General features: G+C 40.6%; 2 protein-coding genes across 10 annotated transcripts in view; both read left to right on the top strand.

Annotated features, from left to right (window-relative positions):
* The window catches only part of gstcd (glutathione S-transferase, C-terminal domain containing), a 38924-nt gene extending 25311 nt beyond the window's left edge, over positions 1-13613 (top strand). The window contains exons 8-11 of one of the 2 annotated variants that reach the window (XM_028415897.1): positions 4401-4534; positions 6670-6700; positions 9866-9935; positions 11970-13613. In XM_028415897.1, the coding sequence (XP_028271698.1) occupies positions 4401-4534; positions 6670-6700; positions 9866-9935; positions 11970-12160 (426 nt within the window). In that variant the 3' untranslated portion in view covers positions 12161-13613. The remainder of the gene's footprint in view (positions 1-4400; positions 4535-6669; positions 6701-9865; positions 9936-11969) is intronic. The other variant, XM_028415887.1, reaches the window with a different exon arrangement.
* A 1892-nt stretch (positions 13614-15505) lies between these two features.
* The window catches only part of npnta (nephronectin a), a 43931-nt gene continuing 35705 nt past the window's right edge, over positions 15506-23731 (top strand). For 7 of the 8 annotated variants that reach the window (XM_028409792.1, XM_028409775.1, XM_028409784.1 and 4 more), the window contains exons 1-2: positions 15506-15642; positions 15745-15890. In XM_028409792.1, coding sequence (XP_028265593.1) covers positions 15820-15890 — 71 coding nt within the window. In that variant the 5' untranslated portion in view covers positions 15506-15642; positions 15745-15819. The other variant, XM_028409741.1, reaches the window with a different exon arrangement.

Genomic DNA, 23731 nt, shown 5'->3' with positions numbered 1-23731 from the left:
AAGCATATTTTTAGCCTCTAAATAAATAATTCTGTATATTTCAGGGAAGCAGAGCCACACATCACACACAGCATAGAGATGTGTCAGTCCCGCATTTTTCATTTTTTTTTTGTTACACATTCTGAAAATGCCTACAAGTAATTATATTTGTCATTGCAACTAAGATGGCTTTTCATTTCCTGAAGTGGGGCTTTTGATTAGTACCCTTTTAGTGCCATGCACTTCAGTCTAAACAGTGCATGTCACTGTTCTCTCTCTGATTATTGAACAGGCAGAAGGTAGTTTTTACCAGAAAATGAAGGACAAGGGCAAAGCCAGGGTTAAGAGAACTTCAGGGAGGAATAATAATGACTTTCTTTTCTTCTGTTCTTTAACACTTTTTGCTCCCATCATAGGTTTTACAGTAGGAGTCATATTTTGAAAGTATCTGTAATTATCAAGAAAATGTATTTCTATGCTTAAAGATATAGCTGTGTTGAATTTATTCTATCAGCTTATTGAGAGCAAAACAAAGAGAATTTAGCACTGAGCAGAGTCCTCTAACAAAGTTGAAACCATTGTCAGTGCTCTTTATATCACCCACATTTGTCTGCAGAGCTCTTGACTTTTTGAGCTGATAATTACTCTCAGTTTAGAATAAATACTGTATAAGTTATTAATTGTCCTATGTTTAATACCAGTTTCATCTGGCTTTGTCTCACATCCACAAAAAAATAAAAACACGTAGATTTTTTTTTCCTAACAACATTCTCCGTTCCCATCATCACTCATGATCATTGTTGTTATTTATGTCTCTCCCTCCAACATGTTGGAAACATCTGTCTTCCTGTTGTGTGTCACAGCCCACTTAGACAAAAGCCAGCTGTTCTAGTAGCCTTACTTTAACTTTCTCTGGGTCAAATAGGAATATATATACCTGCTGTAATTAGAAGTAGCTTTTGTTCCAGCATCATCACTCCACTGAGACCCGTTCCACTTGGCAAGAAGCAAACAGCAAAGATTATTCTTCTCCACAACATGTGGGTGTTTTTTTGTTTTGTTTTGTTTTTTGTAGCTTAGCCTGAAGTTTATTCACTCATGAATTCTCTTTTCTCGATACATTTATGTATGAAACAGGTGCTTAAGTTTCTGCACTGCTCGAGAGTTTCTTCCTGCAGATATATTTCTACCTGCAGGAGCCGCCCGTCACATTGATTTTAATCCTGCCATGTATAATACATGCTCCCATTTTTAGTCATGTTCAGTTAATCAGCCTAATTACATCAAGGCGTTCCTAAACTTAGTCATTGTCTGCTCTTCCTGGATGAAATTGCAGGGCTCAGGTAGCTGTCTATACTCTGTAAATTTGGTTGTGCCAACAGGCTTCAGGGAGCAGGACGGGTTGATTTGGATTTTATTGGATTTATTTGTTCTGCTTAAGGGGCCTGATTGTTTCGAATTCTTTATTTGACTTCTCTGTGTATGAAGGAAAATGAATTTTGTGTTACATCCACCAAACATGTTCTAAGGAAAGATGACACAATAATGACACAAGTTCACGGGTGCCCCCATTTATTGATGGACAGCAAAGGCTGGCCCCTGTGGTAAAATCCAACAGAAGAGCTGTTGTACAAATTGCAGAACAATTGTGGCTGTGATAGAAAGATGTTAGAGCACAAAGAGCATCGCAAGCTAGTCAGAGTGTCAACGCTGACCCCTGCACACCACTGAAAACATCTACAATGGGCATGAGTTAAGGCCATGAAGTGAGGGAACAATGTGACCTGCTCAGATAAATCATATTCTTCAGTGTGTGGACAGCAGAGAGTGTGTGTGTGAGTGAGAGGCTCTTGGCAGTATGCTGTTGTGAAACACTGTGTCCTGATATTCGTGTAAATGTTACACATACACATACAAGCTGCTGAAATGTTGATGCAGATCATGGTCACAGCATCAGGCTACTGCTTTTATTGTTGCTGGTGATTGGTACACAGCAACATAATGTATATAGAAAGTATAAATACAAAACAAATGTTGAAGTTTTATTAATATTGGTAAGATTAAGCATTTAATATTATAACAGTGAGTGCATTTTAAACTCCTCTTAAAATTTTTAAACCCATTGCACACTCTTCTGCAAGGAACGGAGCTCCCAAAATAATTTTGTGAAGGGGAAGGGTGTGATGTTGATTAAGTGTTAGTTCACTGTGTTGCAGGAACTTGTTCTGTCTCAAGTCCAGATAGAGCAGGAGAGGAATATAATTACTTTAATAAGAGTGAATAACCAAGCCTCATTATTTCGTTAATGTGATTATTGAGACATAAAAGAATGATTAAAAGGAAACATAGTTTTACAAGTGACCCTGTGATTGATGCATGTTAATATGTGACTTCTTCATTCTAGACTGTTTATGCAGACTAACACTTAGCAGAATAAATATGGAATACTGTGAGACTATCAGACGGTTTTAATTTAGCTTTGCATTCATTTCAGCCTTACATTATGCATTTTTAATTAGTAACAGAGTATTTTGGGCTGCGGCACAGCCTAAAGCAGGCAAAGAATAGTCTCGACAGTTGCGATGCATTCGGTATTCAACCTTAGAAATGCATAATTAGTCATCAAAACATCAGAATGTGTTTTATATTTAGTCGTGCACCGTCTTTTGGTTAAATGGCTTCGTGTTTGTGAGGCTAAAGGTTATAAAATGTAATTAGGACTTACCGCAGCATGACTAATGTACGACATTAAGTAGCCCAGTAAGAGTGATGGTGTTTGTTAATTATTTTTGCTTCAGACGTGGGGGATGTAACATGGTGCAATCTGTGACAGCGGCTCCTCCCCCTAATCAGCAGTCTCTAAAAAACTTTGCAGCTTTTCCCTAATGACATGAATAAATACAAGATTAGGTACAAGACCACGGAGGTAATTGATGGTAATGCCCCATTTTCATCTTTCCTTTGGTTATTCTTTCATGTGCAGAGTCTCATTCAATAGCCTCATGTTTAAAACAATACATATCTGTCTGCTGAGGGAGACTTTCATTCAGAAAGCCTCTTGTTCATCCAAGCACATGCTGAAGGCACACATGCAAAATCGCTAAATGCTTGAGAGGCACTGTGTAGAATGTTCTGGTTGCTTCACAAAGTTAGCCCAAAACGTTAGCCCAATAAATACACAGCATGTGGGTATAGGTATTGTCACAGGGGAAAAAAAAGAAGGAATCGTTTAAGATTTTTTGTAATTCACAGTCCTTCTCAAGTCTTAACCATGTTTATTCGGGAATTGGACTAATACCTGGAGGAATCACTACCCTCCCTGAAGTACTTGCTTGTACTCTGCCAGTAGTACATTATGACATATAAAAACAACATTATTTTAAGGGTGCGTGTTAATATAAAAAAAATCAAAATCTCAATTACATAGCAAAAATATAAGTATTTAAATACATAATACATTATTTCCAATTATATGGTCAAAAAAATGTAGGGAGACAAATAACACCATTTTTCTACAGAAGAATGTTAGACAGATGCTTGTATGTATTCAGTCTTAAGACAGAAAGGAGATGACGGCTGCAGATCTCATTTGGCTTTCTCACTCAATGCTAATTTCCATTTTATAAGTCATGTTAATACCATAAAGAGATTAAAAACAGTGAAGGTAGTAATTTAGGAGAACTTAACTTCTTGTTGTTTATGGCATTATACCATCTCTTAATTAAACATTGCTGTTAGGTGCTGGAAATGCTAGAAAATGGTCCTTGTAAGAGTGCTTGAATTTGACATTGGAAAAGCTAAAGAACCCTCATCAGGAGACAACTTCCTGAGAAACAAGAACAGCTATAGCTGTCTGATGGGGTTCATTTCAGCGTACTGTCCCATCATTCTATTGATATTGCATTTTTATTTGGACCATTAACAGAAAATATATTTAGCCCGTGTACGCTTGAGAGGAAATGATTTACTTAACTTTGTATATTAAATTGCCTTTGAGGAGCTGTAATGCATTTTTGCAGATAGACTATCTAAGAAATATGACTGGAGCACAGGCAGACCATGATATTGGCTCTACTAGTCCCTCTTCTACCTTCCGGTATATCTCCACAGCATTACTAATGCATAGGTAGGTGCTCATCACCACGCACAGTTTACCCACTCAATAGGAATCCTGATACATTCGTGCCTCGGCTCCTAAAGCACTAATACATGTTGTTTGCTCTAACTCCCCGAGTCTGCACCTTTGAGAGCACAGATGTATTTAATGGCAGCAGCCATTATGAAGTAATCAATGGGATTGAGTGTGTGCACTTAAAAGCTCTGTTTTGGCTTTGGGTGTAAAAGATTTTCAAGAACACTCAGATTTTATCGGTAAAAGTTTGTTGTTTTTTTTTTCTTCTTTTCTCCCCCCTAAACCTCAGGTTGCCCTCCATGCATGTGGCATTGCAACAGATATGGTGATGGAGCACTGCATTCAGGCGGGAGCTGCCTTCGTCATTAGCCCTTGTTGCTACGGTTTCATCCAGAATGCTGTCAAGTTCACCTTCCCCAAGAGGTTTGTGCCAGCTTGCTGCTCCTCAGGCCAGTGACACCTGACGAAGTCTGCTTTTAAAATGGTTTCTCACCTTGTGTTGTTGTTTGTGTTCGTGTGTGTGTTACAGCTTCTCTCTTTTTTTTCGCTCTTATTTGTGGCTTTAGCTCTCCATTGTTTTCTTTGTCATATTTTGCCTTTGTATTTTACATAATCTTTTATCATTGCTTATTGTTTACCTGTCTATAAGGCTTCTCCATCACAGCAGAAACCGCCCCTCATATTTTTGGTCATTTTCTGTCACCACCCTCAGAATGGAGTTCTTTATGTAGGGGCTGTCAGGGATTTTTCCCAGAGCCTGCTGGAGCTGCTGCTCGGGAAGGTTATTCTTTATGATGTTATCAGAGGAGGCCGAGCAGAGAATTAAATGCCTCATCTAAAATGTCTGCTGATCTTGGAGCCAGAAGTGCAACAGAGAGAGAAAAAAATCAAAGGCTATACTTAAATGTTATTGATTTATTAGACTAAGGTAATTCATAGTCCTGTAATGGCTTAAGAATCATAACAATGTAGTTAGTCATTAAAATAGAAGGCTTGCTCCAGAAGAAGTCCTGCTGGAGTGCTTTTGCCAGCTCTGATTACTCAGATGTTAGGGTGAAAATGGCCACTATATTTATGTTGTCTGTTCATGTCTTCACAGTGATGAAGCTGTGTTTCAATTATGGAACCACTTACTTGGCAAAAGTAAAACAAACATTGTCACATGAGATGGTGTGGTCCATGGAGGATTTCCTATTTTCATCATTAGCTGTCATGAAGGACTGCTCTTGTCGCTTAGCAACTGTGACAGCTGCAGTTGATGCTCACATTGAAAAGCGTTTTCCTTGGTTGCAAAAATGTCATTTTTGCGGATCGTTTTTTTTTTTTTTTACAGATGGAACTTTGTACTGAAAGTACTGAAGGATCCAGTGGGTGAATCCTTTGTGACAAGGAGAAAAAAAAGGCTGTTCTCTCAGCTGCATTTGAAGAATCCTCCAAAATGAGACAGCTTTGTTGCATCACTGAGACACAATCTGTCTACCAATGCCGCTTTTGAAGGATGCTGCTATAGAGTGGGCGCTATTTGAGGATTCGTTTAATTTTCTTTGTGTTCATTCAGTTTCAGCTGTGATTGAGGACATAACAATGCAGGAGAGCTGTCCATAGAATGGCGAGCCAGCAGACAACATGGTGCTGTGTGCCTTGAGTTAAATTATTTAACAGTCCAGTCTACAGAATAAATGATCAGTGATTACATTTTATATTCAAAAGGTTGTAGGTCAGCCATCAAATACAGAGTGAAACATAGATATTGTTGCTGTAGCTAAATAGATTTCTCAATTACTTTTTTATTAAAATGGAGCAGCAGACTTCTTTAACCATGTCTGCACATTCAGAGATCTCTTTCAACAAAAGGATGCATGAATTTTTTTTTTTGCTGCTGACCCTAAAACTGTGCCTTAGGGAAATCCTGCAGTGTACAGTATAAATATTTCACACTTTTCACATCCTTGTTTTGCTAACTTGACGCTTCACCTCTCCGGTCTCCTCATTAAAAATTAAAGAATGACAAAAAAAGTCTTTACAGCTGTAATGGACAAGAAGAAGCTGTGTTTTTTCATGACAGAGTGTGTTTGTGTAGAGGACCCACACACACACACACACACCTGACTCTGTCAATCTTCGTCTTTCTACTTTTAGTGTTTTCCCCTCAGGTCATGTTCCAGGTACTCATGTGGATATTCTGCAGGTGTAGACATTCCAAGCAGTTCACAGGTTTTCTTTATGAGCTGTGAAACCAAACCGCCCATTTCATTAAGACCTCCAAAGTTCAAGTTAAACTTTGCTCCATGTGACCTCCCTGACCCCTGACCTACTTCCATGTTGATTTTTAATTAGCATCAACCAAGCAGAACTATGTTTACCTCTAACATAACATAAGTAATGAAAGTCTCGGGGAGATAATTGATGTTGTTTGTGTTGTGTGATTTTATTACATCGTTAGTTTGCTTCAAAAGCTAAGCACAACATGTAATATATTTCATATGTATTTTTGGTTTCATAAATTTAATTTTAATCAATCTTAACATAAAAATATCTGTTTTCTTCTGTTTTTACAGCAAAAGATTTCAAGAGACTCTGACATATAAGGTAGGCCTTTACTTGTTTTTAATATATTATTATTGCTTTTCAAAATATCAAAAAAAGCCAAAAAAAACTACTTTTTACAAGGATTGTTTCTGAGATTCAGGTCACTATATGGATGTTAAAAGATGCCTTCACGGATCATGTCTTTTTGATCATTACAGCATTTCTAATTATGATGCTGCTACATTATATAGTTGGTTTTTAACAGTTATGCTTTCACTTGCCTGGACTGTAGTTCAGCGACCTTGTGAAAGGTGAAAGTTCATTTACATAACCCAGCAAACACAGAAGCCTCAGCAGACAAATGTTCAGACAAACGAGGAACTAATTGACAAGCAGAGACGAGAATGGGTGGGGCTGCACTCATTATTAGCATAACCATTGTTTGGATTTCTGAATATCTCTGTCCTGGTTGCAACCAGGCAGTTTCAGACACAGTGTTGCAGCATTGTTAGTGAGGTGTGTTCGGATCGTGCCTCAAGTTGAACAGTTCAAGATTGCACAGTTGGTTTAGTTATCTTCTTTAAGCACACCTCTGGCATTTTAGCATGTTAATTGGTTTCAATTATTGATTAAGGAACTCTCTCTCTCTCTCTTTATTAAGTGAAAACGGGGCAACCAAACAATGCACACAGGGCTTTTGCCCTTACTGTGCCATACTTTTTACTGGTGTCAGGTCAATAAAGTAACTTGCACTAATAATGTTACTTCCCTTCTGTTAGCTCCCAGCTTTTCTTTAAGGATAAATGCTTATCTGCAGGATTTCTTCTGCGTCAGTGGTTTGCAAAATGCAGGTCAAAGAGAGGAGTGTGGTGGTTGTCCATTTGTAGCACAACTCGCTACAACTTCAGTGTGTCACTGTGTCCCTGACACATTTCTAGATCCACTGTCTGTACACCAGATCAGTCACCTCACTGCTCCCCAGTTGGCTGTAAGAACGGGATTATACTTTCTGTGACTGCTAGTGATGAAAATCAGCCTCTTGTCTACTCGGCCACAGCTGGGCATGTGGTGGAACTGACCCTGAAGAAAGGCTGTGTGAAAAGGTCCTTTGCTGCCTGCTTCTGTGCAATTTGTCTTTAACACAACACAGACAGGAGAATGTGCTGAGAACAGAATCTCTTTATTTTTAACAGTTATGCACCAAAAGGCTAAAAACATTAAAAATGAATTGATGTGATTTTATTTTACTTGGTAGGAGTTATTATTTTTTTCTTCCAGGTTTTGTTTTCATTTAGTATCAGACAGTAAAACAGAATCAATGAGATCTGTGCACTCATCCCTGTCTTGGGAACAGACCCAGGCTCTTACAAGGGAAAGCTTACACCCTCCAGTCTCTCAATCCCTTATCGCTCAGTGCAGACACACCACTGTACTTTGTGAAGGCCTATCCCATGATGATATATGGGTCCTGTCAGTGCCCCTGGGGGAAAATCTGAGCTGAAGTAGCTGCAGGTCCTAACCATAGCAACCTCAAGAGTTGACATGTCACAACACCAGACCACCTAACTTCTTTTCTTGGGCTACAACACACAGATTCTTACATGCTTATAAAGCGACAGAAGGACAGTGAGGAAAGTGCTCTGTTCATCCATTTGTCAAAAAGCTCATTGAGAAAAATAATCAGTTTCCACTCTCTGTCTCTGTCTCTGTCTCTGTCTGGAAGTAAGAAGCTAAACATGGAGTCGCGCAGCAGGAAAAATCTATATTCCATTTAAACTAACGGACACATTATCTGACACTTTAAACCTGAGCTCTAAATCTCATTTGCCTCCCCATGGTGTTTCTTAAACAACCATGTTGGCTATGTATTTGAGCTCAGTGTGCAGAGCCAACACTGTTTCCTTCCAGCCAACACTTTTTCATAGGAGGAACATGCTCACCCTTCCTGAACTACAGCAGTTAAACAGAGTGACGTTGACAAATGCCTTGCTGGAATAAAGGGCTAATGGTGTGAGATATTGGTGCTCAACAGTAACTTTAAGCACCTGCCGTGTGGCCTCGCATTCAGCGTCGCCGCCGCAGAGTGAAGAATGGAATCAATTAAAGTAGAGGCAGGTTAGAGATGACTAACCGCTCTCCTGAGTCACTTGTTCCATGAAGCGTAACAAGGTAAAACCGGAACAGGGAAGCCTGTCCTTTGTTTAGAAATAAATTAGCTGAGTTCATCGGCTCTGTCCTGACAGTCTACAGGGATTTATTTAAACTGCATGGAGGTATCTACTTTTATGAGGCACATGATAGTGACAAAAATTGTCATACAGTCACCGGTGTGATTCATATTAAAGGCGTAATGGAGTAATGGCTGAAATGGAAGACGGAGCAACAGGTGGTGGGCTACATCAGCTACATAACCCTAATAGCACAATGTGAATATTAAACATAACTCATACTGTACTAACATTTTATTCTCTGTGGATAAAGTGTTTCCTTACCTTACTGCACCTTGAAGGAGCGATTTTTGGAGATTGTTCTTTCACTTCACAGATCTACATGAGCTGAAATTACTCTTATCAGCCTCCCCAATCACAACAAGCCACTCTGCAGGTGATTTTTCGCCATGCTCAGCAGCTATCACGTGCTGAAAGAAAACTGCTGGGTGATGGATCACGTACAAGCTGTACACACCTTTTGGTGTTAGGTGGAACTGTCAGCACAGACTTTTTAAGGACTTTCATCAGGCTCGGTTATCTTGCTGTGTCCTCATTTGGCTGGAGATAGTGATTTAAAAAACATTTATGTAAATGGAAGTCTTTTAGATCACTGCTTTTAATGGCTAAAAAGAGAAAAGTGTTTTTTATTATGGTTGTTTTTGCTTAGTGCAAAGTTAAACCCATCTAAAACATGTTCAGATATTTAAGTCAGGACCTAATTATTAAGTTTCTCAGAAGTGTTTAAAAAACATCAGACACTGTTTGGGGTGAATTTGTGGCCATGTGATCTGAGGATGTTTTCCTGCCTTTCAGCCGGTGCATGCTGAGATTGACTTCAGAGCTATAAGAAGGAGATCCAGAAAGCAAAAGAATGAACAGTATAACAAATTAATAATGATATTGATATCTCACAGCATGGATTATTTTACATACAGACATATCTCCTTAGCTATTGCTGTATAGTATCAGGGCAACATTTATATGTTAAATGTGTGTCTCTCTGTCCTTGTTTTAGGAACACATGATTCTGTGTCGCTTTGCAGACCAAACTGCCGTCCAGCTCCCCCCTGACAGGCGACTCATAGGTAATGTTCACAGTCTACTCCATATATGTAAACAGCCACCTTCTTCTAGATCTGTTCTCACAGCAGTGTGCAGATGCTTTAGGTTCTGAACGTGAGTATTTTGGTAAGCTCAGATCAGCTGTTAAATCAGCAGCAGTGTGCGCTTGCATAGTTTTGTACTTGGCAGGAGGGTTGTGTCAGGGATGTTGGGTGGTGTATCATCTGTCAACAAAGACAAAGACGAGTATTAGGCAGAAAGTTTTACTTTAGTTCCAGCTTGAATTTCTGTTACCGTGCAGATCAGTGTGATGAACATCAGCGTGTCATACTGACACGTGTAAAATTCTAAATGTGTGTTCTCACATTTTTCCTTAACTACTCGGTTCCCTTACCATACCTTTGTTGTTTTTCCAAGATGCCTAGATTCTCCGTAAGTGTGAAAAATGTTAATGGTGCGATCTCCACAGATTGACAAAGCAGCTGCTGTGAACAGCTGCCACATCACTGTTGTCAGCCTCTGAGTGAAGTGTTTTGTCAGAGTGAAACCTCCAGGCCTTCGCTGAACCGTCACTGTACACTGTTTCATTGTGTTGAGGACTCTTTTCACCTTGATAGCTCTCCAGCTTATCAAAGCTTCCCTCTGCATCCAAGGTGGCTCCCCAGCACCTCGTCATTCTGAAGCCCCTTTCATATGTACCTGACACCACCTGTCAGCACACTTTCTGCTCTGGATCACTTAACACAGCTCAGTCTCTCTTGCTAACATTTTATAACTGTGTTTGATCTCATATCTCCTGAGCCTCCTGGTAAGACTGTGGCCATCTATTCAGCAGTGCAGTCCAAAGCTTCTGCCACCAGCTACAAAACTGAGTAACACTTTTGTAACTGTGTGCTTAAACATGAGGGAGAAGTGGGATAATCCATGTGGATTTGCTGATTGATTCCTGTCTCATGTAGGGTAAACGGGTATGAATATACATGAATGAGACAGACATTAGCAATATGTAAACCAGCACTGCAGCACCGCTGTAAATGCTGCTGAGTCAGTGTGTGACTGATGTGTTGGTCTGCCGATATTAGCTGAGATGTGTCAGCATAACTGGAATACACAGATGGGTGACAAATGAAACAAAAAACCGCTGGCAAGCAATCCTAGTACATCTTCATTTCTTCCCAGCCTTCCTCCAAAAGATGTTCCCCCCTTTGGGATTGATGATAGCAGTGGAGAGTACTGTCTCAAATGTCAGTCCCAGCTCTTACAAAGCAGCTTAGATCATGATTCACATCATTTTTACACTCATCAGACTACTCACTGACCTCTCAGGCCTGTTGGATGGGAGCATAGTGAACGAGACTCACATCGCCTCACATTTTCAGCAGAGCATGATGAGACGTTATTACCAGGGACATGAAGAAAGACTCGCATTAATGCAACTTTACAGGAAGTTCTCTCTTACTTTGAAGTGACAGCCACTGTATGATCTACTACAGGCTTGGAGAAAGAAGTGTATCGGTTGCAATAAGGAACCTTGCCACTAGATGTCACTGAATCCCATACTGTGGTCCTTTAAGCTTTGAAGAGTCATGTGTAAAATACTCTATCCTAACATGTTGATAAAGATCCTCAGTCATCCAGGTCATCATACGTCATATATACATCATACTCTATCCTAACACATCTAATTACCTCAAGGCTGCAACCTATTTTATTTATTTTATTAATAATAATTGATAAATAATTGTGTGTATTTATCTTCAGCTGAAAGATTGCAGTAGTAAGCACAAGCAGTTCAAACTCTTTAAACTGCAACAGTTATCAGAAGACCATCACAATGTTAGGAAGAATTATTGAGGGTCACTTCACAGTATTTATTAGAGATCTGCTTTACAGCTAATATTGATATAGCTGTGATATTGATCACGTCAGTGTTAAAATCATCCAGTGTCCTTGGTGAAATTAGAGGTTTCCACGCTTACACAGCATTGAACAGTAAGTAAGTGCTTGACGATAAACAATAATGAGACCGTATAATTTGTGTGTTTGTACCACTACAGGTAAACAGTGTATGGGTTTGGTAGACCTAGATCGGTCGTGGGCAGCAGAGACTCATGGGTACTCAGTGCGGGTAATGACTATGGAGCCTGAAAGCTGTTCACCAAAGAACAACATGCTGGTGGGAAGGCCGCCGCGGATGAGTGGACAGGAAGCTATCGCTACCCAGCTGGTAGCACCAGTGCATAATTAGGACTTGATGCAGCAGTGTCTGCATGGACAGGGTTTGAAGAAGGACCCAGCATCAGTCCTCCTCACTCATGACTATTTTTTAATCCACCCTCAACATTTTGTTTCTTTCTTTAAATGCCTTGGATAATAAAGGAGAGAGCTGAGGTCAAAGTCTAAAATGTCTTTTAGGCTAAACACAAAAGTAGCAGCGCTATGATTTTATATATATATATATATATATATATATATATATATATACACCTGTGTACAAGTGCTCTCTAACAGCTGCTCCTCTCCTTAGTTACAGTAAATGCCCCTGATTATTTGGTGCTTAGTTATACTAAAGGAGCTCAAGGCTGTCTCTGGCTGCAGCGTTGTGTTTGTGTCTTTGCTTAAACTGTGCGATCAAGCTGTCAGTGTACACAGAAGCAGCAGGAGCACGTTGTAAATGAAGTGCACCATACATCCACACATGCTGCTTTTGCAAATTGTCTGTATACGTATACGTCCGTCATGTCTGCACTCAGCCAAACAGAGGGGAAAAAGACAGGGAATATCTTACTGACTCATTTTCTGTTTGACTGAGAGGTGGATGTGCAGTAAAGAGATGGGGAATTGGATTTAAACTCATATCACATCTTGTAAAATGTAGCATTTGTCATGGTCCTACAGTCAACCTGAATATTCCCTACAAAGAGGCATTGTGAATACAGTATGCATCCCCTAATATGTCCAGCAGCAATGAATATTTTATGATGCTGGCATAAAGGTCAGCGTGCTTGATTAGACGCGTGGTGTTCACAGCCTCATAGCTGAAATTTATACAATACACCCCATATTTCCAATCCCGTACATGGAGAGCACTGTGCAGCCGCCTTAAAGCTTTCATTCTCGCAGGTGAAACTGGTCATCTGTTTCTCCTGTGCTGTCACCTTTGACAGTGCATTGCAGCTGCTTGAGAAATCTGGGGAGGTAGCCGTAGAGAGCCGGCTTGGTTGCTCGCGCTGTAGGTATAAATGAGAGAAAGACAGAGAGAGAAAGATTCAGGCTTTTCCAACGTCAGGCTCATCTGAATTCAGTCAGCACAGTCAATCTATCCCGGGGTGAATGGCCACAGACACAGCTCCTTCCAAGGACTGGAATTATTTCAAAAGGAGACGGCTGACTCCCCTGTTCAATGCTCGTGGCGCGGCTCATGGCTCGGCACAAGTGCACATTACAGAAATGCATATAGGATAAAGGATGACAGGGAGAGTCAGTGGCAGTACTTAAAACCTTCGTAAGACAGAGTCTCTATGTGAAGTGAGTGGATTCACCCCAGTTTATTTTTATCTAAATGATTCAACCTCTGGAGCTTTTTTTTGCTAAAAGTCAACTGAATGCTTTTTAACCATGTAACTAGCTGATTGACCTCAATACAAAACTTGACGTGAGCTGAATGTGAACAAGTTTTTTTTTCTTTAAGACTAAATAAAAATGATATGCATAAAAATGGTGGTTTAATGAGTGAGTGCTTTTTCTGCATATAATTAAAGGTGTCACATTCAGCTGTGCAACAGAAAACCTGTACCAGGAAATAATGGGCCTGTCATTGTTTTATTAGCTGTAGTACAGCCTATACTTAAAATTCAGCTCATTTGATGTCTTTCCTAACATTTTAAAATTTCATTATGCTGTGTTTTGAGTGTGTTTTTATAAATTTTCTAGTCTAGCCCTTCTTATGCATCCTATAGTTTGAAACCGCAGCTATAAAGTCCGCCTGAAACTGTTTAAATAAACAGCACGTGGGATAATCCAGAATTATTATACATCCCTTTTCTGTTGTTGTTTTGTCACAGCTCATCTCAGCACATACATTAGTAATGTAGGATATGTATAATCCCAGTTTACATCTACTGTCTATGGAGCAGCTCTCCTGAATTTTGTCCGATCTTTAAGATTGGCCACTCTGTGGAAGATCCTCTGCTTGTATTTGCAGTCTTTATCTTTGGTAATCAGAGATCCTAAAGTGCTTTCATGTTACACATTACAAGTTGCCATCCATGTCAAAAAACAGGGGGGCTGAGGGGATGTTTCACCATCAGTCACCTTTTGATTCATGGAGGTGTTAAAGCTTTAAGCCTTAAGATGTCTTTAATGAAACCCTGACACAACTGAAGCAATCTGTCAGACGAAAGGTGAATTATTTCCAAGAAAGTCTAGTTGCCTTTTCTGTTAGCACACCACTTGGACAATCAAGAATCTTCAGTGTTTACAGTATTAAAGTTTAATTCCTTCTTAAATGAACAATTGCTGATTCCTTAATAAGGACACTCAGAGATCAGCATCTCCAGATCATTTGTGAAAAATGAAAACACTGTGTTTTGTCCTTCTCGGCTGCAGCCTTCCACAGCATAATGTATAATTCTGTTGGTAATGAGGCATGGTGCAGCTGATCTGCATAACCCATAAGTCATCTTTTAAAAGCAATAAATCATAGAATCACATTCTTACAGTCCAGTCATGGGAATAATGTGATTGATAGTCTTAATTATACACACCCGGCATTTCTCCGATCACTTGATGTCAAACCTCTGCGCCAATGCATGGATTTATGATCAAATCGGTGACAGGGTGTAACAAGGGGAACAGTGCCATGAATCAAAAGATGTCAGCGACTGAACAACCAGCAGTAATCATATCAAAGCTTCCTCTCATTCATCTCTTGATGCACAGATTGATGCTGTTTCTTTTTTCCTTCAGCTCAAAGTGGACAGGTATTTCTACAGATTACACTCTCAAAGCAGAAGACATGAAAATGAGACAACCTTAAAGAGGAAAAGCTCACCAGGATACATGGTGGAGATCCCCTCACACACAGACACTGGCTAAAAGAACAAGTGACTTCAAGTGATGGGAACATCTGAAACATAAGCAGAGTCTCAGTGTGTTGCTGGAGGATAAGTCACATGACGTGTTTATATTTACAATAATTACAAGTGCAACAAAAGTCTTTCTCTTTCTTTAAATGCACCTCTCACTGGGTCAGATCGCTCCTTTAGTGTTGTGTGCTGCTTTTCTCTCTCTGCATTCAGCCCAGCTCTTTCCACTGCATTGTTTTTTTAGCGCGTGAGCAGCATCTACCTGGGTGGCCGCCTTGTGCACCTGCGTGCCTCAGCAGGATACACACTTCCACAGCACGCGCGCAGCGCGCAGCTCAGCGTGGACACGGTTTCCTCGCGGATGTGCAGGTCGTGACGCTGCATTAAAAGTTCCCACCGCTGACTGACTGACTGACTGACTGGTTAAAGTCGGACTGCAGTGGGTGCTGCTGCTGGTTGGAGAGGTCCGCTGCTTGAACTTGTGAGGAGAAGAGGAGAGAGAGAGAGAGAGAGGGAGGGAGGGAGCTGTGCGCTCCGTTCCCGGCAGAGTGCGTCCCGCTCCACACGCACACGCACATACTCAGCGGAGCCACTCTGCTGCTCCCAGGCTTCGGCTCCTCTCCCGCACCCCTGAATATCGCAGGTGAGCAGTCTGAAGGACGCCAGCGGACCTCTCCTGCCTGTGCGCCTTCAGCGTGCGTCAAAGAAACTCTGCTGGGTTTTAATCTGACTGTTTCCTTCGCAGTTTGTCCTGCCTGCTGCCGCTGGATTACAGAAAATACACAGAAAGCAGCGTGGGCGCGTATAACTCCACGAAACCATGGAATTATGGACAAAGTTGATGTTGTTGTTCATCTCCTGTTTTGGAGCCAGCGCAGACTTCGATGGCAGGTAGGGGCACATGGTGTGAGAGCGGATGCTTCGTGAAATGAAACTGCTTTAAGCACAGTGCGATCAGTCGCTGACCGTGGAAAGCTGCGCCTTAATATGGTCAAAGACAGCACTTTACTGGAGTGCTTACAAACTGATGTATTATTTTACGATCTCTACGTGTTGTTGGTCAGACTGAAAACATGTTGCTCCTGCGTAAACACGTCTTGGCATCCACACTTTGTCTTTTTTATTTTAAAATCAAAAGTGTGTATTAAGTGCTCTCAACCCGGTTCAGATTCCTCTTTCTTTGAGGAGCAGTGTTTACCTTTTGCATTTGAACAAACTCACACGAAGCGGTTCTTGTCTTGTGCAGATGTCAGGCCGATTATAAAGTGATGTGACAGCACATTGCCCGGTGCTTCATGTTCTAACACGAATCTCATGAAGTGTGTGGAGACGTGCCAGACCCCAAAGAATGCACGTGTCTGAGATCTGGATCTGCCCATAGGTGCATCTTGAATATGATGGATAGTGGCAGCTTTTTTTCTGTCTTTCTCTTCTTTTTTTTTTTTACAGCCATACTAACCAGGTTGTAATGTAAGAACAACAAAAAAACAAATCAGACAGATTGTTGCAGGACTGAAATAAAAACTATATTCCAGCTCTTATTTGTGTCATATTGAGATGGATTTCTGGAGCTCAGGAAAGAAAGTGGAAGACTGAAGTCTATCCAAATAATGAGAGTTGCACAAACAAAGTCATACTGCCAAATATCCTACTGAGAATGGATCCAAGTAGCTACTTTATTTTGCCTCATGCGTCTCTGGCACAGGCTGAGCTCCAAAGCACAATCCTCTCCCATGTTCAACAGTGTTCAAATGAATGAAAGAAACTTTGAAGATTACTGAAAGTAATTGTTATTGAAATAGTGTGCATGCGTTTCAGAGAGCACTGTCAGACTGTCATTCCACCTGCTTGTTAATAGAATTTGACATCTGAAGGTAGCCTTTTTGTCCTCCTGCTCAGCTCCTTCCATTCACTTTTCAGCTGTGTTCAAACGTATTTCTAAAGAAGCCATTTGGATATCAAAGGTTTCAGCAAGGACTTAAAGAGAGAGACGAGTAGCAGAGGGCAGAGAATAATGCAGGAAAATAAAGCTTAGCATTTTCCAGCAGAATATATTATTGTTATTTAGGACATTTTTTATCCTACCAACAGCCACAGCTAATGTCTGTATGATGGGCTGTGAGCTCTGATGAGATGTGCAGGGCTTTAACTTTATATTTCACGCATCGCCTTTGTGTAATAATCATTTACTTTAAACCTAGCAGCAGCATATTGTACATTATTAACATTCCTGCTGATGGAGTGGCCTGTCACTCTGGCCATAATTTGCCAATTTTTATGGTTATAAACTTGCCCGGGCTTGAGTCTCTGCTTCAATATTAATTCATTGAGGAAAATATCCCCCGAGACTGAACAAAAAAAAAATAGCATTTATTACCTAGTCTTCCTAACTCATTGCCTTTTAGAGAGCGTTCCTAACAGGCTTATCCATCTAGTCCTGAGGGGTCCTTCATGGGCACATCATTGGAAAGATAATTTTGTTCTCCCATAGCTGCACATAATATGCTTACCTGCAAATCTGTTTCCAAAAGCATTGTACTGCTGTTGTTGACGCTTCAAACCAAGCACTTGAAAACAACAGCCAGTTTTAATGTCACCTAAAAAGACAAAGCAACACATACAGTAGAGGATATTCTTCCCCAGTGATGTCACTAAATGTTTAAGTCTAACACAGCCAAGCAGCACATACCAGACCTCCTCAGTAATAATCTAAAGCGTGGACTGGTGCCAACCTATGTTGGTATTGTAATATCAGAGCCACATTTGAGCTTTCAGGGGAGGAACAGTACGTGTGAAAACAAAGCCACAGTCATGATGTATGAGGAGCTCAACAGGCAGTGTGTTATAAAATAATGCATTCGTTACATCAGGGGCTGGAATGGGCAATAAATGTTATTTAGAGTATGTAATGGAGAGAAACAAATAATTTGATCCTGACTGCACTGTGCAGAATAAGTACTGTAAAATATCAACTAAACTCTCAGGGGAGAGATTCAAAGTCTGCCTGTTGACAGCTGCAGTTATCTGAAAAGATTTTAAAGTGCCACCTACTCCATAGTGTCTCATGCTTCTGCAAGTAGTTTTTCATCATTTCCATCAAGTCAATCAGGAAGGTGTAATAATTCCCTGCATGCTGTAAACAAACTTCTCCTGAAGGTGCACCCACCTGACCTGATGTGACAAGTGCAGGAAAAGGGTCCTCGGGACAGAATGTGAGAAAAACAACAGTTACAGCAAGGTCAGGCCATGTTTAGAGTCTGCAGCATAATGAGACGTGTGTGCGCTGAAATGCAAATAAAGCCTCAGAATTAATTGTTGTTAACCATCAAATAATCATTCATATATTTATTAGACATTTAAATAGACGTTACGCAAATTTATTCTATCAGATGTAGCAACAAGCCGTTTTATGTGTTACATTGAGGTGTTTCTCTCTTTTCTTAACCTACTAAGTAAATTGCTTCATTTCTATATGAAAATCATCCTTTACATTTATCAAGCTATCTGATTCGCCACATTAGATCTTTGCCTCAGATTTTTGTTAATATGGCCACATGGTGCTGTGATCGTCTTGGCAGCCCGCGTGCAGATCTGGCAGCGCACACAGGCTGTATGAGGTGGTTAATTAACTCTGCAGACACCTTAGGACTCCACAAGCTCACATGCCTTCAGCTGAGCTCGGCAGGTTTGAGCAAGTATTTTACACCAAGATGCTACAGATGCAGCAATTAACATCTATGTGTGTTTGTAAGGAAAATCCATTCAGCAGTCACGCTTTGCATGGGTGGAAGATGGATTGATTAAATTATCATGGCTCGGAATGCAGGTCGTATAGCCTCACGGCCCTTATTATCACGTTACGCTCCATATTGCTCCTCTGCGAGCAATGGACTGATTACTCTTCACTGTCAGACATGGGAGATGGGCCAGCTATGTAGTGAAACAATGGAAAAAAAGATGGCATCCCATTGTGGATATCAGGCTCTCAGGTTCTGAGTGAACAATCCTGTCTTATATTCTGCTCTTGAGAAGGTGTCACACAGCATGCGTGAAGGGTAATAATTATATGCTTGAGTTCCCTCAAGGCTTAGTGCAATTTAGGATCATTATTCAGGGCTTCAGGGCAATAAATACAGGTATTATGCTCACGTCCATTTGATATGCTAGCTTTCCATCCAGTGGAATATCACAGAGGACAAGATACATCTGAGAAATTGGTCCTTCATTGTGCAGTGTCACTGTGGTTCTCATTGTTGGTTGTCTTATGTCAGCGTTATGAATCCATAAACGCTCTGATAAATGAACAAATGTGTACTTAACACAGTGTGGATGCAGTAGCAATCCAACCAGCTGATGAATTGCATTAAACCTTCAGTTTCCAGTTCAGAGGGAGTCGAGGTGCACCACCGCCTCAGGCAGAGAGAGGACTCTCACTGAGAACACCATCCTTACTCCCCATGCATGTGTATTTATACGTGTGTGTAGGAGAAGGCATTAGAAGAAAACATTTGATTCAATATTTCTAGGAGCTGTTGCATCTCATGAGATTCCTGTGTCTTTATTGCTCCCTCTAAACAGACCTCCAGACACCTCTCACCCACCATCATGTAGGAGTTCAGAATGATTCCGTGCTTTTCTTCATCTGCATTTTTTGTGTCTACCTCATCTGTCTGCTGTTTGTTTTGTTTTAATTTCACATTTTATTGACTGTCCCTAGCCATAAACAAATGAGTAGTAATTTTCCCTTTAATATGATTTGATTTATCACTTTACTGATTGGTTAGAAAGTCCACTTTTTACTTGTTGGCTGTTTCTCATTTTGCCAGATCATTACCAGGGAAACGGTACACCTGAATTTTCAATGAAACAATCAGTGTTTGTAAAGATAGGACACTTCTGTGTAAATATAGTGCATGTAAGTGTGAGAGTTGCGGGGGTTCTATTAAACTAGTGCTGGTTGCAGATTGTGGGATGTTGTTGTGAAAGTGTTCTCAAACCTTTTTTCTTAGGCCGACCAAGCGGTTTCATTCCCAAGCATAGGTTACCTGGTTAGCCACAAATTCTGGGTCGAAGCATCGTTATATTCTTTATACAGTTCGACATATGTGAGCAGACAGCGAAGAAAGGAAAAGTGTCTGTCCAATCTGATGCAGCCAAGAAGTGTTTGCACATACAGAGCGTACAGCCTGTATGATTTGATGAGCACTTCCTCATGAAAAGAATGTCACATTTGGTGATGATACATATTCGACGGGAGTCCAGGGTTCACGTTCCCCTCACAGTGGGAACGGCTTTTTTTGTCTTGCTGTTGTTAAAACTAAAATTGTACATTTTCATAACATTAGGCACACTTTAAGAGGAACCCCATTCCCTTCTTTTTGTTTAGCTGCTATGGCAAGGAGTCCTGCCCCCTTTACGTTTTCGAGGACTGAACTATTTGACGTATTGTCCTGGTGAGGACAGGTCGGATTTGTTTGCTGGTCAGTCAGTCAATCTGTCGTGACTCTGTCGACACATCTAACAAGCATCTTGGTGTGGAAAGCGGCTCAACCAGTCGCATCCAAATGCTTCTCTGAGGATCTCTGTTGCAGAGCATCAGCTTGTGAATGCTTGACATAAATGGCAGTTCTGCACTGGTAAACAATAGTAACACAAATATCACACATTTACAGCCCAAAACTTTGAATAGTTGGCAAAAAAAAGTTGAATCAAGTTTTAAATGTGCTGCAGTCAAAATTTGTTATGTGAGTACTACGTGAGGAAGACAGGATCAGTTAAATGTGAGCCGCCAGTTTGTTGCGTTCCACCAGCGAGGCCTCAAGTAACAAGTAGCTGTGTGGCAATATGCATCTGTATTAGTTTGTCTTTCATTGATATTTAAATGTACAAATAAATGTTATATTTGATGCTCCTTGCTCAACTGTTCCCAAGGAGGCTATGAAAGAAGCACAGTCACACAGACTGTTTGTTGAGGTTTCAGTGTTGCAAACAGGGAAAAAAATAGATGGAGAGATCAATGAAAGAGATTGGTGCTAAAAGCTACTAAGTAACAAAGAAAATGTCATGAATTACTATAAATGTGAGTTAGCACCTCTGTGGTAGAACTGTAGCTTTTATCCAAGCCTATTACAGCCCAACGAGTGTGTGAAGAAGACAAAGTGTGTTTTACAAGTAAACAAAGAACAGGCAGAAACCAGAAATGGAAACTGTGAACAGTCACGGTGCATCTGCATCGTTAAATGTGATCATTATTTTGTAATCTGCAAACCAATATGAGACTATTAACTCATAAAGGAACAGGTGCGCTCAGAGCAGCAGAAACCTTTGCCACCTGATGCCTTCATGTTCTAAAAAGGCTGATTGCATCAGGCACACTGATGAATAAATTAAAATGGGCTTATATGACATAAAGACGAAGTCATCCTCCTGTGGTCTTATAATCACTTTTTGTGATCTGTTAAAAGAGGCTGTAAGATGTTTTCAAATGTGTCGACATCATCAAACAAAGTAAATATGGCTGCTCTCCTTCTCTCATCTGTTTAATTGTTTGTTTTCTCCTCTCCTCTCCTCTCCTCTCCTCTCCTCTCCTCTCCTCTCCTCTCCTCTCCTCTCCTCTCCTCTCCTCTCCTCTCCTCTCCTCTCCTCGTACAGTGTGGAGTTGGAGTTTTTCTCCCTGCCTGACTGCCTCTCTGCTTGCTAGGCAGTAGCAGCAGACAAACATTTTCCCTGAATCTGCCACTCTCACTTAGCATCCATCTGGTTTTTTTTCCAAAGAGGTGATTGGCAGCAGGGGCAAACATTAGCATTTCCTCATCTTGGCATAGAGACACTAACAGGCAGGGATACTGGAGAAGGATGTGCCTTGAATACTGAGCAACAACCTCACTTTCTCATCGCTGCACAATAAAGCATCCTTTTTGTGAAGCGAGTAAATCAAGAGAACTCCTCTTTTGTTTTGTTGATTGTTTCCTGAATTTTAGAACTTCATATATTGGATTCATTTAGTGAGCGGTGCACAGCTCTCATGAGTCCACATCTCTTATAATAACAATAAAACAGTCTCAGCAGTCCTCTTTGTTGTAAAAGAAAAAAAAAAAAGGAAAGCGCTAATTCACCTGGCGAGGTCTATGATTTTGATTCATTTATTATTTGCTAGATTTTAGGAAACATCTAAGAGTCTCTCAAAGTATGTGGCTTGGATTTTCATCAGGATCTTCAACTGGACTCATTCCTTCACTCTATTTTCTCCATAAATATGTGCTCGGTCTTGGTACAGATAAAAAAAGGTAATTCACACGCACCGTCTGCCAAGAAGCTATTTCTCACTCTCAGCAGAATAGAACATGGTGTAACAAAAACATCCGGCTGTAATTTCTCATAGAGGGATCACACTGCTTGGGAAATAACCTTTATCTGTATAAAACTAATACCTGCATGTTCTCTCTGTGGCAGGGATGATAGTATGTTCCACTGTCATAAAGGAAAATACTGGATTTTCAAGGGTCGCTCAGAAGTACATCGATTCTAATCTTTTTTTAGAGAATAATGAACAGAACTGTAATGTGAAGTTCTCAGAGGTGTCAGTACAGCGCAGTGATGCACACTGGAGATGGAATTCAGATCAGACCTGGCAGGCTTTCAGAACGGGTTTCCAGTTTGACATCACGCAAACCAACACGATGTGATGTGCTATCAGTGTTATTACCATGGTGCAAAGATAATCTGCACCGAAGCAGTGAGGAGTCAGGCTGACACCCTCACTGACACCATCAGATACTTCATACTCATTTTCTTCAGGATATTATTAAATAGACCCCATTGCGATTAAAAAAATCAATGAATCATAATCTCTCGTTACATATAAATATGCAGAATTTGTGGCTAGTGAACAGGTTTTGGTGCAGCTTCCTGGTTTGTAGTCTAAGTTGTATTGACCCTTCATGGTTCAGTGAGTTTTTGATGCATGCAGGTAAACACACTGTCATGCAGAATACTGTCAGACACAAACAAAATGTTTTTTTTTTTCATGCACACTGACAGCAGCACGAATTTGAAACTACTGTTAATGCATTTTAATAGGAGTTGTTTTTTATGATGGGGCGTGACATAAACCTGGGTCTTCCTAGTGAATGGATGGAAGTTGAAACGCCTCTTTAGGATGTAAAACACTGTTATAAATATTGTACTTTATAAATTTAGACCAAGCACATTTTCAGAGAAGTTTAATTTGACACCGCGATCATTAGATGTCTAGCTGGTGGCATCTGAATGGGCTGACTTGGCATGTGATCAAGAACTTGTGAGTTGACAACTTTGCTACCAGCTAAACATCAAACAAGCACAACATGACAATAATCAGCATGTATCTCAGAGCCTGATATTTTCTGAAGCTGTCAACTAAAATCCTGTCCAAGATTTATTCTACAATCAACTTCTTGCTCTTTTCGTATCTTCTCACCCTTCTATGTTAGGTCCTCTGTGATTTCTCAGCCAGGATGTTCATAATAAAAAGAGTTGTTGCTGGCCTTTAAAAGCAGGAAGTAACGTCAGGGCCAGGAGCCAGGTGAGCAGCCAAGCGGCACAAAAAGTTGAGAGAGGAGTGTGCCCAGTGTGCACGTGGGCTGGTGACAGATCAGCAACCATGTGGCTTCACCTCTTCACTGCACAGACTCTGATTGAAAAATGGCACCTTTTTCCAACATGGCAGAACCACAAGGAAGATAATTCGGCCT

The sequence above is a fragment of the Parambassis ranga genome, chromosome 1 (assembly GCF_900634625.1).
Source record: "Parambassis ranga chromosome 1, fParRan2.1, whole genome shotgun sequence".
NCBI classification, from domain to species: domain Eukaryota; kingdom Metazoa; phylum Chordata; class Actinopteri; family Ambassidae; genus Parambassis; species Parambassis ranga.
The sequence above is the reverse complement of the archived record's forward strand: the minus strand, read 5'-3'. Positions and strand labels throughout refer to the sequence as shown.